The following is a 19,167-nucleotide window of genomic DNA, read 5'->3' as shown; positions in this document are numbered from 1 at the left end:
CTGTCTGCTTGATAGTCATAAACCTGACATTCTCGTTATCACAGAACATGGGCTAGACTGCGACTCCATCTCAAATGTTCATCTTATAAGCTATAAGCTAATAGTAGCTTTCAGCAGGACCAATCACAAAAAGGGCGGCGTCGCCATTTACAGCCACGACTCAATTGTTAACCCCCTGGAGAGTCTACACATTGAACAGTCTAGCAGAGAACTCCTTTTGGAGTTGTCAGGCAAAATATATCTCCCTAACTAATGGAAGAAATCTTCTCATTTTGGGTGCCTATCGACCACCAGATGCCCCCCTCGAAGATGCACTGGCGCTACTGTCGGATGTGCTTGAGACACTACCTTGTAACAACAGTTGGGATCTGCATAGTGGGGGAGACTTAAATGTTGATCACCTGAAAGATTCAAGAGATAAATCATCCTTAAATGAGCTTTTAGCTTCCTTTGGTATACATAGGTTACCTCTCTCCGCCACTAGAATAACAAGTACGTCACAGTCTTCCATCGACCTAGTGTGCTCAAGTCTCGACCAAGATCTGGTAAAAGTGGATATAGTTGATGAAACACCTGTCCGACCATACTGGTCAAATATGTACTATAAATGTACCATCGTTGAAAAGTACATCGACTGTCTCTACTCGACGCCAGTTCAACTGCAATACAATGTTCACCTTTAAAGAGACGATCACTTATCAGTCCTGGGATGGAGTGCTTACGGAGGAGAATGCAGACATTGCTTACTCCAAATTCATCACTCTGATGGTCTCCAATTTGGATTTTGCTTGTCCATACAAGACATATCGCAATAAATCTGTAAAACATAAAATAATTGCCTATGACAGAGAGGTGAGCGAAAAGAAGAACGCCTATATTGTAGCACGTGACAGATTTATTCTGAATGGAAGACCGGAAGACAAAGCAGATGCGGCTCATAAGAAAAAACTTTACGACCTCAAGCTTAGATCATTGAGGCAGTCAGCCAGCGAGAAATTCATCTCTGAATCTGCAAACAAGAATAAAGCCATCTGGACAATAATAGATGCTGAAAGAAAAACATTAAAAAAACTTAACTGACTCAATATCTTCACTAAAAATAGCCAATGGAACTACTTGCAATTTACACACCATTTCTGAACATTTAAACAACTACTTCATCAATGTCGCCGAAGAAACCCTGATAAAAAATAATCCCCCAAAAAGGTATACACCTATTGATAATACTTTTACTGTTGACGATCATCTCAGGGTCTTCGCTCCAACTACGATGAACGAAATCCGGACAATCATCAGAGCAACTAAATCATCTTCTTCAGCTGGTGTGGATGATATGTCTTCAAGGCTCATGAAATCTTGTGGGGAGGAACTGCTGGTTCCTTTGACTGACGTAATAAATAAGTCTCTGGCACAAGGTGTGTTTCCATCTAAAATGAAGACCTCAAAAGTATATCCCCTCCATAAAAAAAGGGCGAAAGATGAAATCAAGAATTACAGGCCTATCTCGTTGGTTTCCACCTTCTCAAAAGTCCTGGAGAGAGTTGTCTTAAGTAGACTCAGAGCTCATCTTCAGCGGAACAACATGAACCTTGAAGGACAGCAATGGCTTCGTTCCGGGCCGCTCGACAGCAACAGCTCTTGGAGATATCATTGAATGTATGATTAACGATTTGGATGCTGGGAAAAACAATTATTAGTACATCACTTGACTTAAGCAAGGCATTCGACTGCCTTGACCACAAGATGATTCTAGGCAAACTCGAACATCTTGGAGTTGTCGGAATAGCACACTCTTGGTTTAAAAGCTACCTAAGCAGTCGAATGCAGCTTGTGGAGCTGAAAGGAACCGCCAATGGTATTACAACTTTGATCAGATCAAAGCCACTGAATGTTAAGAGAGGAGTCCCCCAGGGCTCGGTCTTGGGTCCCAGTGCTGTTTTGCCTTGTTCACAGCCGATCTTCCAAACCATGTCAGCCGGTATAGCAAGGCCATCATGTTTGCCGATGACACCATGCTCCCTGACTAGCGACAAGGCGGCAGAAGCACTGGAAGTGAACAACTTCATTGCTGTGAGCTCAGCACAAGACTACTGCCATCAACAACGGATCTGGTCTTCAATGAAGAAAAAACTACACAGTTGATTATGGGAAAGCTCAAAAATAAGGTCACTGGTCCTCCTAACATTCAAACCCTAACTTCAAAACAAAACACTTAGGTATAGTTCTTGATGATGAGCTGTCTTGGAACTACCATGTTGACTCTCTTTGCATGAAGCTGAGCTCTTCAATTTTCACCTTGAAGCGTATTCGAGCCATCAGCACGGCTGAAGCAACAAGAACATGCTATCATGCCCTCTTCGAGTCTCACCTCAGATATGGTATAATATTCTGGGGTGGGGCAAAGCAAGAAAACTTGAAACGAGTGCTGGTGCTCCAGAAAACGAGCTCTTCGATCCATGGCGGGTCTTCAGCCAAGAGAAAGCTGCAGGAACTCCTTTCAAAGCCTTGGAATTTTAACTGCAGTCTCATTATACATCTAGAGACAGTTGATTTCGCTCTAAAATCACCTCTTTCCAAGAAACAGAAATTTTCACAACTACAACACAAGGCACAATAGCAACTTTAATCTTCCCATCCACAGAACTTCTATTTTCTCAAAGAAACCCTCATACGCTGGAGCAAAAAACTGTACAATATGCTTCCACAGTCAATAAAAGAAGGCACACCCTCCACGTTGAAGAAGAGGCTCCGGCAATGGCTTGCAGACATCCCACTATACAGCATGGAGGAGTTCATCGCTCGCGTAAGACCTGACGTCAGCAGTGCTACTTGACACTACACTACAAAAAATAAATAAATAAATTATAATTATAAAAAATTTTGACACCATTCTGTGCTTGAAGCTCATGAATAAAGTTATCTGTATCTGTATCTGTATTACTCTGTAACCTAAATTTGATTTTGATTGAAATATTCCATTATTATGAAATAATGTGATTTTTAATACAAGTATTTCATTATTGTAAAATTTATTTTTTTTGTGTGACTATTAGTCATTAGGAATGAATAAAACAATTAGCTTTAAGGAATTTTTATTTTTATTTTTTCACCTTAAATGAGCGTAATCTAAAAACTTACTAAATTTATATCGGCGTTCAAAGGGTTATGTTTTTTAGACTGTACATAACTGCCTTTGCATTACAATTCAATTTATATTTCTGATCAGCCCCTCTAGAATTTGATATTTTACTGATAGGTACTATCTCGAGGGATGTTTTTCTTTCGTTGACATCCGCACGATAACAACTAATTAATTTGTAGCTCGAAATGAAGAAAAACATTGTTCATTTGGGTCAAAATTCTGCTCATTTCAGTATTATTTTTCATTTACGTTTGCAAAGGTAACGTGCTGCATCCGATGACGTTATCACGAGGATGAATTACGGTCACCGTCAAACCTTATATTGTTTTGTTCTGTAGGACGATTCAAATAAGTTAATAACGCGAAACTTGTATTTTGCCACTGAATTTTAAAATTTCCAAAAAATCATTCTATGAACAGATGTGGAATATTAACTTGTTTCTTGATTCCACAACACTGGACTATTATAAGCTGTTCAAAGCTTAAGTAGCCCATTTTAAGAAATAATAACATCAGATCTGAAAAGAAAAACACCTGTATTCAAGGGGAGTTGAGACGCAGGAACAAGCAATGGAGGCAAAATACACAAAGCCGATCCAATCAACCTGCAGAGTTTCTCGATCTGAATCTCTGAGTCATATTGCTCCTTGGTGGACTTGAAGTCAAATCTGATGGCCGATTAGATTGGCTCATGGCGGTAAAAGGATTAAGCAACAATATGCAAAAATAAAAGCACATTCACTTAGAAAAACTTGAATTGAATTGAAATATTCTTTATTCATATTAGTACAATTATTTACTGTAAAATTAAAATTATATATTCTTACTAAGGATTATGCACTACATGTGTATCAACTTACTTAATCTAAATAATGCAAAAAAATTCAATAAAACCCCAGTCTACAATAATTACAATCTCATAAACTGAAAATATACTTATAATCTCATAATCTCAAAATATACTTATAATCTCATAAACAAAGCACAGCTATGGTTCAAACTCTTAAAAATTATATAATGTTTTGTCAACAAAATAATCTTTTAGTTAACATTTAAATTTGTAAAAACTCTTCATTTTTTACATATGAAGAAAGACGGTTTAAATATTTTACACCAATGTAAGTTGTTTTCTTTAAAAAAAAATTCAAGTTTATATCATTTAATTGCTAAATTGCCCTTTTGTATAGTATGATAACAGTGATTGCTTCCTAATAAAGGTACTAAATGACAAAGATTGGGTTTATATTAAAAATTATTTTTTCATATAAAATTAATTTTTAAAATGTTGCTTATACAAGTCAAGATAATTTTATATGTAAAACTATTTAACACCCACTACACTGCTTCTGTTATACACGCATCACAAAGTACATTAAAATTTACTTCACTACTATAGATATCACTCTGTCAATGAAAATTAAGGGGTGTTAACAAAGTTATTTATCAAAATTATCTACTATTACAAGTTTGATGTAAGAAACAATATTAACAATACCTGAGGCTTCTTGACTATGTGAAGGCGACCCTCTTGGGCTTTTTTTACTCTTTTCTCTTCTTTCTCTTTCTCGCTCACGTTCTCTTTCTTGCTCCCTTTGTCTATGTTCTTCTTCTAATTTTAATCTGGAAAATTATAGGATATATAATAATGGAAATGGATGTCGCACAAGCAAGTCTTTCATTTATTAAGTTAACATTAAGGACATATAATGAAATCTAAATACAAACAGCAAAATGAACATCTTAAACTAATCTTGCTAAGAAATTCCAATTCAATAGCTACAATTTAAAAACATATAACACAAACTCATTACAATTTAACAATAAAACAAGGTGTGACATTATTAACAAGTCTCTTTTAAAGGAAAATTTACAACAGCTGTTTTAAAAAGTATATACAACAAGAGAAGAAAGATGAGTTATTCATGTTTGGAATGATGTCTTTAGTTCCAACCATCTCTAAGATAATAGATAAATAGTTCTAGCATGGTTTCTCAATCATCTTAAAGCTGGCCATATGTTAACCTGATGGACAACCTGGACCCGTAACAGAAAAATCTATAATTACTGCACCTGCGGAGTTTGTAGAACATATGTTCGCATTCCTCAATTTAAGTAAAGCATTTAATTGCCTCTCAACCACAACCATCCAACGTAAAAGCTTGTCCTGCAAGAGTGGGCTCAAAGAACGATGGAAGGTTTGTAACCAGGGGATGGCTGGCACATCCTGGAGACTATCCTTCACAGTAAAAAAGAAAGCCTGAATGCATTGGATTTTATACTTCCCAGGCATAGGACCGAACTGTTTGTAAAAAATCTTCACATGCTGGTGCTGTTATTTAACCTTTTTCCATCTGGCTTAAAAGTAGAAGGTCCAATGCTATTGCAGGAACATCTACGAGAGTGGCTGTTAGCCGATACTATTTACTCTCTACAAGAATTCAAGGTTAGAAAAATTATAATAGTGACTTTATTTGAATTGCAATTTTATTTCTGTCCCTTATTTTGTATAATTGTTTTCAACCAAAGAGGTCATCTATATTGTAATATTAATGTCACTACTTCTGTTCTTAAAGAATACCCTAATAAAGGACTTTTTCTACTATCCACCAGACAACTTGTAGCGTAACAGGTTTGCCAAAGTCTTAAGCAAAATATAAACTCTATAGTTTGTTTCATTCTCAATATATAAAGCAGAAAGACAAGACAATGAGACTGAAAAGAAATTTGTATAGCTCCCAGACAGACAAGAGGATAAATTTTGACCTAGAGTGGCAGGCTTCAATAATGATCAGCCAAATCCAATGGTAGGATATTGACCATCATTGTATAAAACCATCTACATAGAAAATTTAATGTCTACAAATGAAATTGTTCTCAAGATATCTATCTTATAGCAACATTTTAACCCTTCGCATGCCACTAATACATCCATTAACTTTCCTATAATGCCAAGACAAGTAAAAGAATTCTTGTTCCTTTAACCCTCTCCCGCTCGCATTGTTTCCAGGCGCTCACGGTGTTTGTAACCTCAATTAATTCGCTCTGCCGGTCGCGCTCAGTCAAAATACGCGGCGCCTCAACTTACATACGTTCTGTCATTGTAATTAACTATAATTATATATATTAATTATTTTACTATATATTGGTTCAATGAAGTTAATTGTACGAGACCAGGGAGGGGGCACACGGACAGCTGGGCGCCGGGTTGTTTGTTGCCCAGTTACTTGGTGAAGGTCATTGTCTGGCTCGCCGTCACTGCTCCTGCCACTGTGATCACTCCGAACTACATCCTCAATGCCACCAACCACTTCACAAAGCTCTGGTACATCACTAAACTCACTTGAATCGTCGCAATCACTACTAATAACGAGATCAATTTCACTGTCACGAAGTGTACGACTACAACCCGCCATCGTTTCCGCACAACCAATATAAATAGCAAAATAATGGAATAAATCTACTGTAAAAGTAAAGTAAATGGTCTCCTGATAGCAAACAACCCGTAGTAGTACAAACTATTGCTACTCGAGAGCAGCACTTATCGACTCTAGTAGATAAAGCAGTGCGTGCCGATCTGTGCCGTTTAGGCTGCAGTGGCTACGTCGTGGCCGTGCCGATTCATGCCTTGCGAGCGGGAGAGGGTTAAGTTCAAAGCTAATTTTTATTATAACTAAATTAGAAAAAGTAAAAGAAAAAAAGTATAAAACAGGGCATTTTATTTAAAATTAGTGTATTTATTGATAAAAATAAAAACAAAACTATATTTAGAAAACTATTTATTTGAAATAAATGTTTCATTGTAAAATGTAATTAAACATTGAAAAGTTTAGTTACATTTTACTATAAAACAAGAAAAATATTTCAAACTAATCAGAACACTACCACATGATGAAGAATAATAACAAGATACATAGTAGATGCACACTCATGACAAATGAGAAAGCAGTAATACACGCCACGGATATGTTTGGTTATGGCTCTGTACGAGACGCAGAACTGACAAGCAGATGGTCGGAGATAGACAAAGAGCACTTCCCTCCCGCTGCCGTGGACTGAATGTTGTTTATAAAAGCTTCCTTGGCAACCATGAGAAGCACGGAGCGTCACTGGGCATTTCGAAGGACTTTTGTGAACTAAAAAAACTCTCCAAAGAGGCATAATCTATAATATCGGATATAACTGTATTTGGCGTTTTGGTCAAAGTCTACCATTCTAATATATCCGTCTACGGTGAGGGAAGGGTTAATAACACTCCACATCTCATGGAGGGAGATGTGTCATAATCAAACACAATGAATCAAACTATCTTCTTATACATAAAAATGAATCCAAAATGTGGTACTAAGCACTAATCTCAAGAATAGCTAGACCATCTCGGCTGATTCTTTTTGTAAAATATTTTATGAAATAAGGGGAAGGTTCATTATAATAAGAAAGATCTGAGAAGTTATATGAAATATTTTGGAAAAAATTGTAATATTTATGCTTCATAATCCAAATTTAACTAATGCTAAACAGCTGTTGACACTTTCACCTGAAATTCAACAGAGTGGTTAAAACATTGGTTTTACACTTAAATTCTATAAAATATTAAGTTTAATTTAAACGTCCAAAGCATTGTGAATTTTATTTAAACACTGTTTAAAAACGAACCTTAGTGAAGTGCACCAAAGCTGTGAGTGCTTTCACATAATGTATTCCAAACTGGTGAGCTTTCTTGACATTGTGATACAGCATTTAGACAGTGGCTTAATAAAAAAAACAGAGAAATGAACAATAACATGTCTCAACAATCCATTATTTCCCAGACTACTGTCCGAAAAACAACAAGACTTCTATCACAAAAAACCTTATAAACATTTATTTTGAAATGTTGTGTGAATTTAATTTCCTCCTTATACCAGATGTAGATATGAGGTAGGTAGGATTTCCTCCTAGACCGTAATAGGCTTATCAGTCAAATGTATGTATGCACATATTATTCATTGGAACAACAAAGCAAACTCAACTATAGCACTAAAAATATCTTAGATCGAAAGTAGATTACTAGAGCCGGGATTACACATTTTCTAATAGCTACATTCATAATGTTTTCATCAGGCCAATAAGACAAACTCGACTCTGGCATCGTAAGTGAATTGAAATAGCCGGAAGCAGACATCTTTTAACCAAAGTAGGCGTCTCAGTCCTTTGTATGTATATATTCATTCTCCATTGGAACAACAAGGCAAACTCTACGATGGCATAAATATCTCAGACCAGAAGTAAACACTTATTTGATCGATGTAAGTTTCCAAGACCTATGTATTTGTATTTTCTTGATCGGGGTAAAAAAGCAGACTCAGCTGTGGAGTCAGAAATATAATTGATTAGAAACAGAAATGTTCCTACATGTGATAAACATGATAAAAAAAACCAGGTTATGCTCTGATACTCTTAACCATGAGCACTGAAATAACATGGACCTGATACACGCCGACTTATGTTTGGAAAATATCATAGGACTCTATCATACTAAATTATAAGTGCTTTTAATAAGTAGTATAAGGACTCTAATGTTTAAAATTGTGTGTGAAACCGCGGCTAACAGCTCATAGCACAACTATTACTCAAAATATCCTGTCAAAAACAGATAAACAGACAGAGAGGAGGAATTTTGCTAGTCTCCATAATATAAAAAATTTCAAGTGTATAACTCAATTTGTTCTTGAAATATCCTGTGCAAAGTTATGCTTCACTAATGCTTAATATAATCCTAGAAAACATACACCATTATCAAACTTGATATTGCCTATACAGAAGTTAAGTTACATGCAAAATTCTTCAGTACATAGCTCAATTTGTTCTTCAGATAACCATCAGGAAACAGACTGACAGAAACAGAAAGATAGAAGAGCAATGGTGCCAGCTCTCTTAGCGATAGCAAAATATACGATGTATCACGTCCAAGAATTTATTTGTTGTAGAAATATCCTGCAACATGTTGTGCTTCACAAACGCTCATCCAAATCCCATGGAGCAACATGCACCATTATCAAACTCTTAAGTTGTACACAAATGGGGACTGTCCGAACAGTAACAGACATTTAGAAATAAAAAATTAACAAAGTAAAAGAAAAGGCTTTATTATATATATACCTGACATCTAAATTCATAGGCTATTTTTCAATGTAATCCCCATTCACAATAAGGCACTTATTACAGCATGATACATACCAATTCTATCTTTGAATCAACCAACTGGGAGATTAACCACTGGTTAACGCTGGCATGAAATTCAGAGTCACTATCGAAGCGCTGTGTTGGGAGCCAGGTTTTTATTTCTAGAAAGAGATGGTAGTTACTGGGCATTAGATGTGTATATAGGATGATCGAACATCTCCCAACCAAAATCATTCAAGAGCTTTCAGGTATGGTTGGCTGTGTGTGGATGGATGTGTACTGTTATGAAGAAACAAAAGTTGAGATTCAGTTTACCCTGACTTTGTTCCGTATCACCCGACATAGTTTCTGCAGTATTTCAAAATATCCTTCTGCATTGATTGTCGAGCCTCGTTCTAGGAAATTAACGCCCACTGCCGAGCTGGTTCCGGACGTCTGTTACCTTCTTAACAACCCTTGTAGACATGAATTGTCATAGAGTTATAAGTCTACACATCAATATGTTCTCCAAATCTAATGCAGATAAACAAAAAACAAAAAATCCCCCTGATTTCTTTTTTTGCTGAAACTAAAGACGAGCCTATGAAAAATAATATTTAGATTAGTTATTTTAAATTGAGTTAAATACCTAATCATTAAATTTGTATGTCACATGTAATTAGTAATGAACTGAATTCTCATACCATGCATATGTGCTTTTTACAAAATTTTTCTAACTTATTCTTTAAACATTTTTCTCTAGACATTGTTTACCTCCACCACATTGTAATTATCTACATATGTTGCAAACTTTACCTTTCATGCATGGCTGGTGTGATGAGGCCAAGAGGGGAGGGCATGAGCCCGTACAAGGCCGGAGGGTAGGTTGCAAACAGTGGCGGCACCCCACAGTACATCTGCTCCTCTAACCTGCAAGCCATCAATTTTACAGTTCACATATCAAGAAAAAGACAGAAAGGCTAAAAATAAAAAATTATACTTCTCCACATTCCAACTGGTTGTTTATTTTAGATATAATAACATCAAAACAATACTCACTAAGTCTACTCTCTGTTCAGAACCTATATTGGTTTGTAGGATTATGCTATATAATGTGGAGCTTAGTGAACAAGACATTGTTAAACTAGTTATTCAAAACCAATTTGGTAAGGTGATAATGCTTCATTACATCATAGATAAAATTGACAAACTTCAAAAACAATTCATGAAAATCCTGACAAAAGTATTAAAATTACAAGTTGAGAAGATAGTTGACTGTATCAAAGTTATATAGTCTTACACATCAAAATTAAAATATTTTAAATTTTACAAAAAAAAACCCCTTTTAACTTAACCCTTTGAGCTTCACAGCTATTTCCTAAAGTCAAAAATATTGTATCAAGCCATATTCTGTAAATTCACTAGAGTTTGGGGAAAGTCTATTGTTTAACAACTCCCCAACAGGTTGTCGTGAAACCTATTTTTATTTTTTTCAGTATCGAAGTAAAGAAATATTCTATTATTTTTTAAACAAGAATAAAAATATTAAAAATGTATTTTACAAAAGAGTTTATTAAAATTCTTTATAAAAAGTCAAGTTAGAATCAATTTTTGGTGTATCAAATATTTTATAGATTCCAAATATTAATACTATATTAAAAGGCTATAAAACAAACTAGTTTCAAGTAGTTATATGAGGTAGTTCCAGAAAGTAAGTTCTGTTTGGGAATACAATATTAAAGTGTGTACAGATACAGAAAAATTATTTATTGCACAAAATTCTACAACTCTTCAACTACTTTTCCACATAACCACCGAAATTTGCAGGCATTTGTCATAGCGTGGCACAACTTTTTGTATACCTGCTTCATAGAAGTTTGCCGCCTATGTCTTCAACCAGTTGGAAACATTTTCTGTCAGCTCTTCGTCACTGTTGAAGTGTTGACCGCCAAGGAACGACTTGAGATGTAAGAACAGATGAAAGTCGCTAGGAGCGAGGTCAGGGCTGTACGGAGGATGGTCAAACATGTCCAGCCAAATCCTTGTAGGTGTTTCGTCACATTTGCAGTGTGTGGTTGTGCGTTGTCATGAAGAAAAACAACACCTATGGACAGCAATCCTCTGCACTTATTCTGTATTGCACGGCACAATTTCCTAAGTGTCTCGCAATAAACATCTGCTGATTGTTTGACCACGTGGTAATAAATCAATGAGTAAGATGCCTTTCCAGTCCCAGAACACTGTGCACATCAGTTTTTGAGGTGTCAAGATTTGTTTCACTTTAACCTTTGCTGGGGATGAAGTGTGCCTCCATTCCATTGATTGCTACTTACTTTCAGGGGTGTCGTAAGAAACCCAAGTTTTATCTCCTGTGACTATCTGTGTCAGAAATTCTTCGCCAACTTCATCATAACGGGTCAAAAACTGAAGTGCACTACCCATCCGTTTTGTTTGTGTTGCTCATTAAGAATCTTTGGCACCCAACGTGAGCAAAGTTTACGAAAATTTAATTTTTTCGGTAACAATTTCATGAATTAGTGATCATGAGATTTGAGGAAATTCCATAGCGAGAGCACTAATTGTAAACTTGCGGTTTTCCTGGATCTTGTCATCAATCGTGTGAACCAGTTCTTCTGTAACCAAAGATGGAAGCCCACTTTGTTCTTCATCATGCACTTTACTATGCCCTTCATTGAACTGTCGGACCCATCTTCTCACCATTGAATCACTCATCGCATTTTGTCCGTAAACTTCACAAATTTGCTGATAAATTTCAATTGGTTTCATTTTCCTAGCATTCAGAAAACGAATCACAAATCTGATTTCACAAGCGGCAGGATTTTCAATCAACACCTACATTGTAAACAAGCACAATAACACGTACGTGGCTGACAGCGATCTCACAATGACGCATGTTTCTTCTCCTTGATACAGAGCGTCTACCGCGCATGTGTGGAACTGTGATCTCAGTGGTGCAGCGGTGATAAATTGAAACAAAACTTACTTCCTGGACCTGCCTTGTATATTTTCCTACAGCAAAATAAAATGTAATTTAATAATGTAACTAAAAGCAAAATTTTTACTTCAAGATGAAAGTGTTTGGAAAAGTACAACATTGTAAATCGTTATTAAATTAATCTTTATATCTTTTGTATACTTTTATTGGGCATATGGAATAAAACACATATATTGTATTTTGTTTAAAAAATTAATTAATTAAATAAAAAAAAAGTTATTTCTAAATTTTAAGAAATATTATAGCTACACCATGTAAAATAACATTAAAATGTAAATAAAATTGATATACAATGAAATACAAATATGGCATTATATTAACCCTCGCGGTGATAATAGTATCAGCCGCGACGATTATATCGTCCGCCCGGGTGATATCGTCGCGAGCGCTACTATTATGTAAGCGCTTTTTTAAACGCTAATTCCTTCAACAATTCTCGTTGAAATCTAATGTTTCATATAGTGCTGTAATCATCGAATTCTGAAGTTTCTTTTATATCCTCTATGGAATCTAATAGATTGTTTTAACGGTCAATATATCGATGTTTTTCAACCAGTTGTTTTCTGTTGTTGGTGGTGTCTGCAGTAATGGTGTCTGCTGTGTTATTGTTTTGAATTGTGCTTATTTTAGTGACAATGGATAACAATTTAGGCTCAGATCAAATCAGAGATGTTTTAGATGATGAAATAAGTGATTTGGAAGATAATAGTGATATAGATGTGCCGGAACTTGATTCAGATGTATCATTAGAGGATTATTCTTCTGGCAGCGGTGAGGAATATGTTCCAAACTTTGAAGACTTAGAATCTTCTGAAGTAGATATTTCTCATCATACTGTAAATAATAGTGATAGTGATGAAGATGATACACCTAATCCAAATAGGCCTATTCAAGAATTTTCCAATCCCATGTGGTTGAGAACTTATACACCAGAAGATGCCATTGATATTGAATCAGAGTTCAAGGTTAGAAATCCTGGTACCAGAAACCTTCCTCCTAGAAACTCAAAACCAATATCATACTTTTCACTGTTTTTCACTAGTGCAGTATTGAATAGTATTGTCAGGGAAACGAACAAATATACCAATAAGACTATCCAGACTAAAAGAACTTCAAATGAGATGAGAAATGCATCTAGGCTACAGAAATGGATTGACCTGACACTGGATGAACTAAGAAAATATTTTGGAATCCTAATAAACATGGGCCTATTTGGTAAAAAAAAATTTAAAAACTTACTGGGATACAAGATTTGAACAAAATGTCCCTTTTTTTCTCAAAAATAATGAGCTGCAATAGATTCCAACTAATTAATTCGATGCTTCACCTAACATCACAAGAGACCGTAAGGAGAGGACAGCCAGGTTACGATCCCTGGGTCAAAATAAGGTTTTTATTGGAAAGCCTCAATGAAAATATAAAAAAGTATTTTGTTCCCTTTCAGAATTTAAGTATAGATGAGTCTATTGTTGGGATGAAAAATAGATGCGCGTATATTCAGTATCTTCCCAATAAAAGACATTCCAGATATGGAATAAAAAAGTTTGAACTATGTGATAGCCGTTCAAATTACATCTATCACATTGAATTGTACAGTGGCTCAGATTATTTGGAAGATAACTGTGGCCCTTTCACCCAAAAGGTTGTGATTCAACTTCTTGAAAAGTCTGTATTATTAGACAAAGGCTATCACATTTTCCTCGATAATTTTTATACCAAAATTCCACTTGTCGAAGTTTTGAGTCTTCGAAACACTTTTGTTACAGGGACAATTAACAAAAATTCTAAAGGTTTACCTAAATCTATCCTATCAGCAAAGCTTGGAGAAAGAGAGAGTATTTATTTTAGAAAAAAGAAGTTACTTTTGGTCAAGTACCAGCAGAAAAAATCTCGGAAGCCAGTTTTAGTCCTAACATCGGCCTGCCATGCAGAAGATCAGATGGTCACAAGCAAAAAAGGATTGAGATGTATGAAGCCTTTAGTAATACATAAATACAATCAATCTATGGGAGCTATTGATGTCAGTGACAAGTCAATATATCATTATTCTTGTACTAGAACTACTCCTAAATACTGGAAAAAACTCTTCATGAACTTCATTGACATCGCTCTGTTCAATGCATTTATTTTGTATTCAAATAATACTGATAGACCAGTTTCAAGGTATGATTTTTTAGTACAAATAGTCCATGATCTGGTAAACAGTCAAGACAATATTCCCCAAAGAATCCAGCCAGGACCAGGTGGTGATACAGGCCACAAAATTGCTCATCTTGAGGGAAGTCGCCTGCGCCTTTGTGCTGTTTGTGGTCCAACAACCTCCAAAAGAAGCAGATATTGGTGTCCTCAGTGTAATTGTGGTATTCACAAGGAGTGTTATCCATATTTAGATCACTACCCAAGGCCCCTAAAGCCTGGGAGGAAGAGGATGAGGCCCAACAGTGATTCCGAGTGAAGTTTGCTCAGAAAAAGAGGTGTACATAGTTTCATTATTGTATATATAGATTGAGTTTTTTTATGAATTGAGCCATACATGTGTAGTTTTTTCTGAATGTACATAAAAAATTGAACAAAATGGCTATTTCAGATTTTTAATTTTTATTTGTACATAATAATACTGGTTGTGAGAATTTGAAAAAACTTTTTTGCAAAAGTAAATTTTAACATTCAGCAGAGTACAATGGATCATCATATTACCGTAAGTTCACTTATAGTATTATTTTATGATTCCTTAGAATGTACAGAATAAAATGATATGCAACACAATATATTACAATACAGTTTTTGTTGTTTTAAAAAATGTTTTATTAACATGCGCACATTTAATCAAAATATACCCATCACCATGGGTAAAAAACATGTATCACCCGGAGGGTTAAAGACCCTAAATAGAATGCTAAGGATATTACGGTGTGATGAGGCCAAGTAGGGAGGGCATAAATGCATTCCTGCCATAACTGTTATTGCCTGGCCTACTATTAACAAAGAATATGGAACACTTTTGTCTAATACTAAAAGGTTAAACTCATTATCGGCAATGTTTTTCTCATATATTGATATAATTACTTCAAGAAAAATGTTCAGTAAAACTTGAAAATGTTCACGCTGAAAAGAATGTAAACATTGTTTATACAAAATGTTATAACTTCACAACAGTCAGACTATAGACTAATACGTTTTCAGTTTTAAATAAGACGTTTTCACTTTTAAATAAGACGTTTTCACTTTTAAATAACAGTTTTCACTTTTCTTTTAAATAACAGTTTTCACTTTTAAATATCTTATTTCAATGTTGTTATGCAATAAAAAGTATTACAGTAAGAATAATAATTGTTAGTTTGGTACCTACTGAATACAACAGTACAGTCAAACGAAGACAATAACATAATATTAAATATTGTTGAAATACATCACAGTCAAAGGAGTTAACATTCCAAAGTGGAAATTATTTAAAATTGGTGCTAGTGATAAAATTTGAAATCTACCAAGAGTTAAAAGTTATGTTTTAAGTTCTGTAAGGATTTATAAAACCTCTTAGTCTTTACAGAATGGTTTGGTATTGTTTATTTGCTTACTGATAAATAAAGATGATTGATTTATTATATTCAAGAACACTGGGATCATGCCTTGAGTGAAATGTAATTAGGCTATAAACCTGGGTAGTTCAAAATGTGATTTGCTAACTCTTATTTATTTTCCTGATTCACTTGATTATTAAATGTATAAAATGACCCAACTATCATCAAGAATACAGTTTTTTATTAGCAAGTATTCACAATATGGATGATTAACTAGAAATCAGATATCTATTGTCATATAATGTTACATATTCTGATTGATAGAAATGTTCAATAAACAGGCGAGTCGTTAATAATTAAAAATATTATCATCCTAAATATAAAATAATATCCTCAAAATAAGTAATTAATAAATAGTAATAAATAAGTATTGAGTTCTGAAATACTACATTATTCTATAATATAATATTCTACAGTCAACAGATGACTCGTTAATGAATAAAAATATTCTTATTTTAAAATAAAATAATTTAAACTGCATAAACATAAACCATAAATGGTCATAACAATAAATACTGTAGGTTGATTACACACACACACACACACACACACACACACACACGAACATGCACACACACACGCGCGTGCGCGCACACACACACACACAAATTCACTGAACTTCTGCAAATCCCTTTACAATAGTGTTCTGTTCTTGGTCTACTTTTGATATTAGCAGGTCGTCTCAAAAGGTTTAAGAGCAGTAGAAATTGTTTGGTAATTAGTTTATTCAACTTGAGTTTAAAATATGATATAATGATTCAAAATTAGATAATTGGAGATTGACATTTAAGATTTGGAATTGGATTTGAGATTCCCAAAATTTTGTATCAATCATCACTAATCTATATAGATTTGATAAACCTTACATTTTACTGTGGGCTTGCCCAAGCATATTATCCTCTCTTGGCAAAGGCTGGAAGTAATCCCAATCTTCACCCTATTCCTCCAAGCTGCAGAAAGCCCAGAAGTACATAACCCCCCCATAAAAAAGTCATTGGGAGAAATTCAAACATCTGTACCTCATACAGACATTTACATCAGGACCAAAAAAGCTCACAACAATCAAAAAGTGTGCCCCTGGAAAAAACAAATCCTTTTTACTTAAGAATATTTATAGCATAATCACTTCCAAGCATTCCTATAGTAAAATATTCTGAAGCATGTCTTAATACTTAACTGTCTCAAACTATATTTACCTGTAATGCTGCAGATGGGGAGGTGGATAGAGAGAAGGGTGGGGGTGGTAAGGAGGGTATTCAAGGGCATAGTGAGGGGGTGGCACTCCAGGAGGCGGCACACGAGATTCCTCAGGTCGATATGGCTGAAATCCACTCCGCTGCTCACTATTTCGCTCCTATAACAAGTTAAAGGGATGTTACAACAAATCCGAAAGAGTGGTTTTGTAATGATTTATATGAAATAAACACAATTGTTTTTTTATGCATAGGACCACTAATAAAAACATTGTTTTAAAAACATTTTAAATAAGGAAATACCTTTCTCCCTCTATATATTAAACAATAGATTTAGAAGATTTTTTTATTTACACTAGAGTTCTGTAGTATCTATTGTAATAAGAGCCTATTCAGAGGTTGTCTTCTGAAATATTATTTGGACCCCATGATTTCAATACTACTTTATTCAGGAGGGTCACTCATTTTTGCCATCAGCATTTTCAAAACTTAAATATTTTTGAAGAAAATATGTTCCAACTCATTTGCAAACCTATAGACCTGGGTCCACGAATTGAACTAGTCAACTTTTAGTTTAGAGTGATGAAAAGTTTAATACAAAAGTACTTTTTAGTTTTTAATCCATTTATTGGATTATAAAAGGTAAAAATTTAATAAACATTACTAAACTTTATAAAAAAATGTTACATATATTTTAAGATTCTCAAGTTGAAAATTAAACTTAAAGGTAAAAAATTCAGACCGTCCACATGGACTCTTTATGGTTTTAATTCCATTTTAGTGAAAATAAACATGTGATCTATTGTACTTATAACATTTAAACACATTTTTAGTTGTTTTGGTATGAGGCTTTTGATTTTTTTTTTTTAATCAAAACCAAAAGAAATAAAAATCTTCATTAGATTAAAATAAACACATCTGAATATAACTAAACCCAAATTGATAAGGTACTTTCCTGTGACTATTTTTTTTATCAGGCATGGGCCTCATCAAAATATATCTGATCTTTTCTGATAGCAAAATTTAGGTCTCAAATATGACTTCAATACTGATTCCTATATTATTTATTACTTGTAACTAAGAATATAATACGCAAAATAGTTTTGTTTTATTACCGTTAAAGCAAATCTGGCCAGTAGAAGTGACCAGCATAATACGTTGGTCGTTTGGAAAGTAAGTTGAAAGTAAATGAAGTGACTGGTAAATGGGTGGGGTAGCGACATGCTTATCTACAGTTAAAAACCAAGAAAAACTGGATGTCAAAAGTGATGTGCAATGTGCAGTGTTGCTGCTAAATCCAGATATTAAAAATCTTGTAAAAGACAAACAGTGCTAACATTCTCACTAAGTTACAAAGTAACTGATATAATAGCGCTGCTATTAGCTACCTTTTATAACGAAAAATTAATTTTTGTTCTGCGTTCCATAAAAAAAAATTACTGATGGCAATAAGTGTAGTCAATAATTATTCAAAAAAGTATTTGAGATAATATTTAATGTTTTATTAAAAATTATAAAACATTCAATTTTAAAACATGCAAATCTAAAATGTATCCTAACTAACCAACAAGTATAAATTTAAATGTTACTACTTGTGTTTGCCACATAAGATGATGATGATCGCATGATAGAAGCGAGGTGTGACCAAATTTCAAGGTATTGAAAGAGACACAAAGTCTGAAAGGTTAAGACCCTTGATCTAGATTGTTGCTCTCACTAAGCCTGCTTTCTAGTTCATTTATTGAGGTGTACAAACAATCTGGACTCTGAGAACCTGGTAGTGATTGGTGTGATGGCATTACACTTTTCTTTACAAATGCAACATTTCAAAATCTTTATTTCAATATAAGTTTTTTTTCAGGAACATTCTGACAGGCACCATGATATCACATATTACTGGAGCCAGTGTATTTTATCATTGAAAATTTAACTTCAATTGTACACGAACTACAAGGGAATTTCTAGGGCATTTTGTGTTAGAAAGTTAATATATTGAATATTCAATAGTCCTGATATATGAGAATTGTTTAAAATTCCAATTTATGTTACTATTGTAACAAGTAAGGATTTAAATTGTTACAGTTTTGTTTTGAAAAG

The 19,167-nt window shown here is 34.4% G+C and overlaps 1 protein-coding gene across 1 annotated transcript in view; it reads right to left on the bottom strand.

The window, feature by feature from the left end:
- The window catches only part of LOC124368169, a 147,257-nt gene that overhangs the window by 23,234 nt on the left and 104,856 nt on the right, over positions 1 to 19,167 (bottom strand). The window contains 3 exon segments of the mRNA XM_046825447.1: positions 4,638 to 4,762; positions 10,100 to 10,213; positions 17,074 to 17,231. Coding sequence (XP_046681403.1) covers positions 4,638 to 4,762; positions 10,100 to 10,213; positions 17,074 to 17,231 — 397 coding nt within the window.

Source organism: Homalodisca vitripennis, chromosome 1 (genome assembly GCF_021130785.1).
Source record: "Homalodisca vitripennis isolate AUS2020 chromosome 1, UT_GWSS_2.1, whole genome shotgun sequence".
NCBI classification, from domain to species: Eukaryota; Metazoa; Arthropoda; class Insecta; order Hemiptera; family Cicadellidae; genus Homalodisca; species Homalodisca vitripennis.
This window is presented reverse-complemented; position numbering and strand designations above follow the sequence as displayed.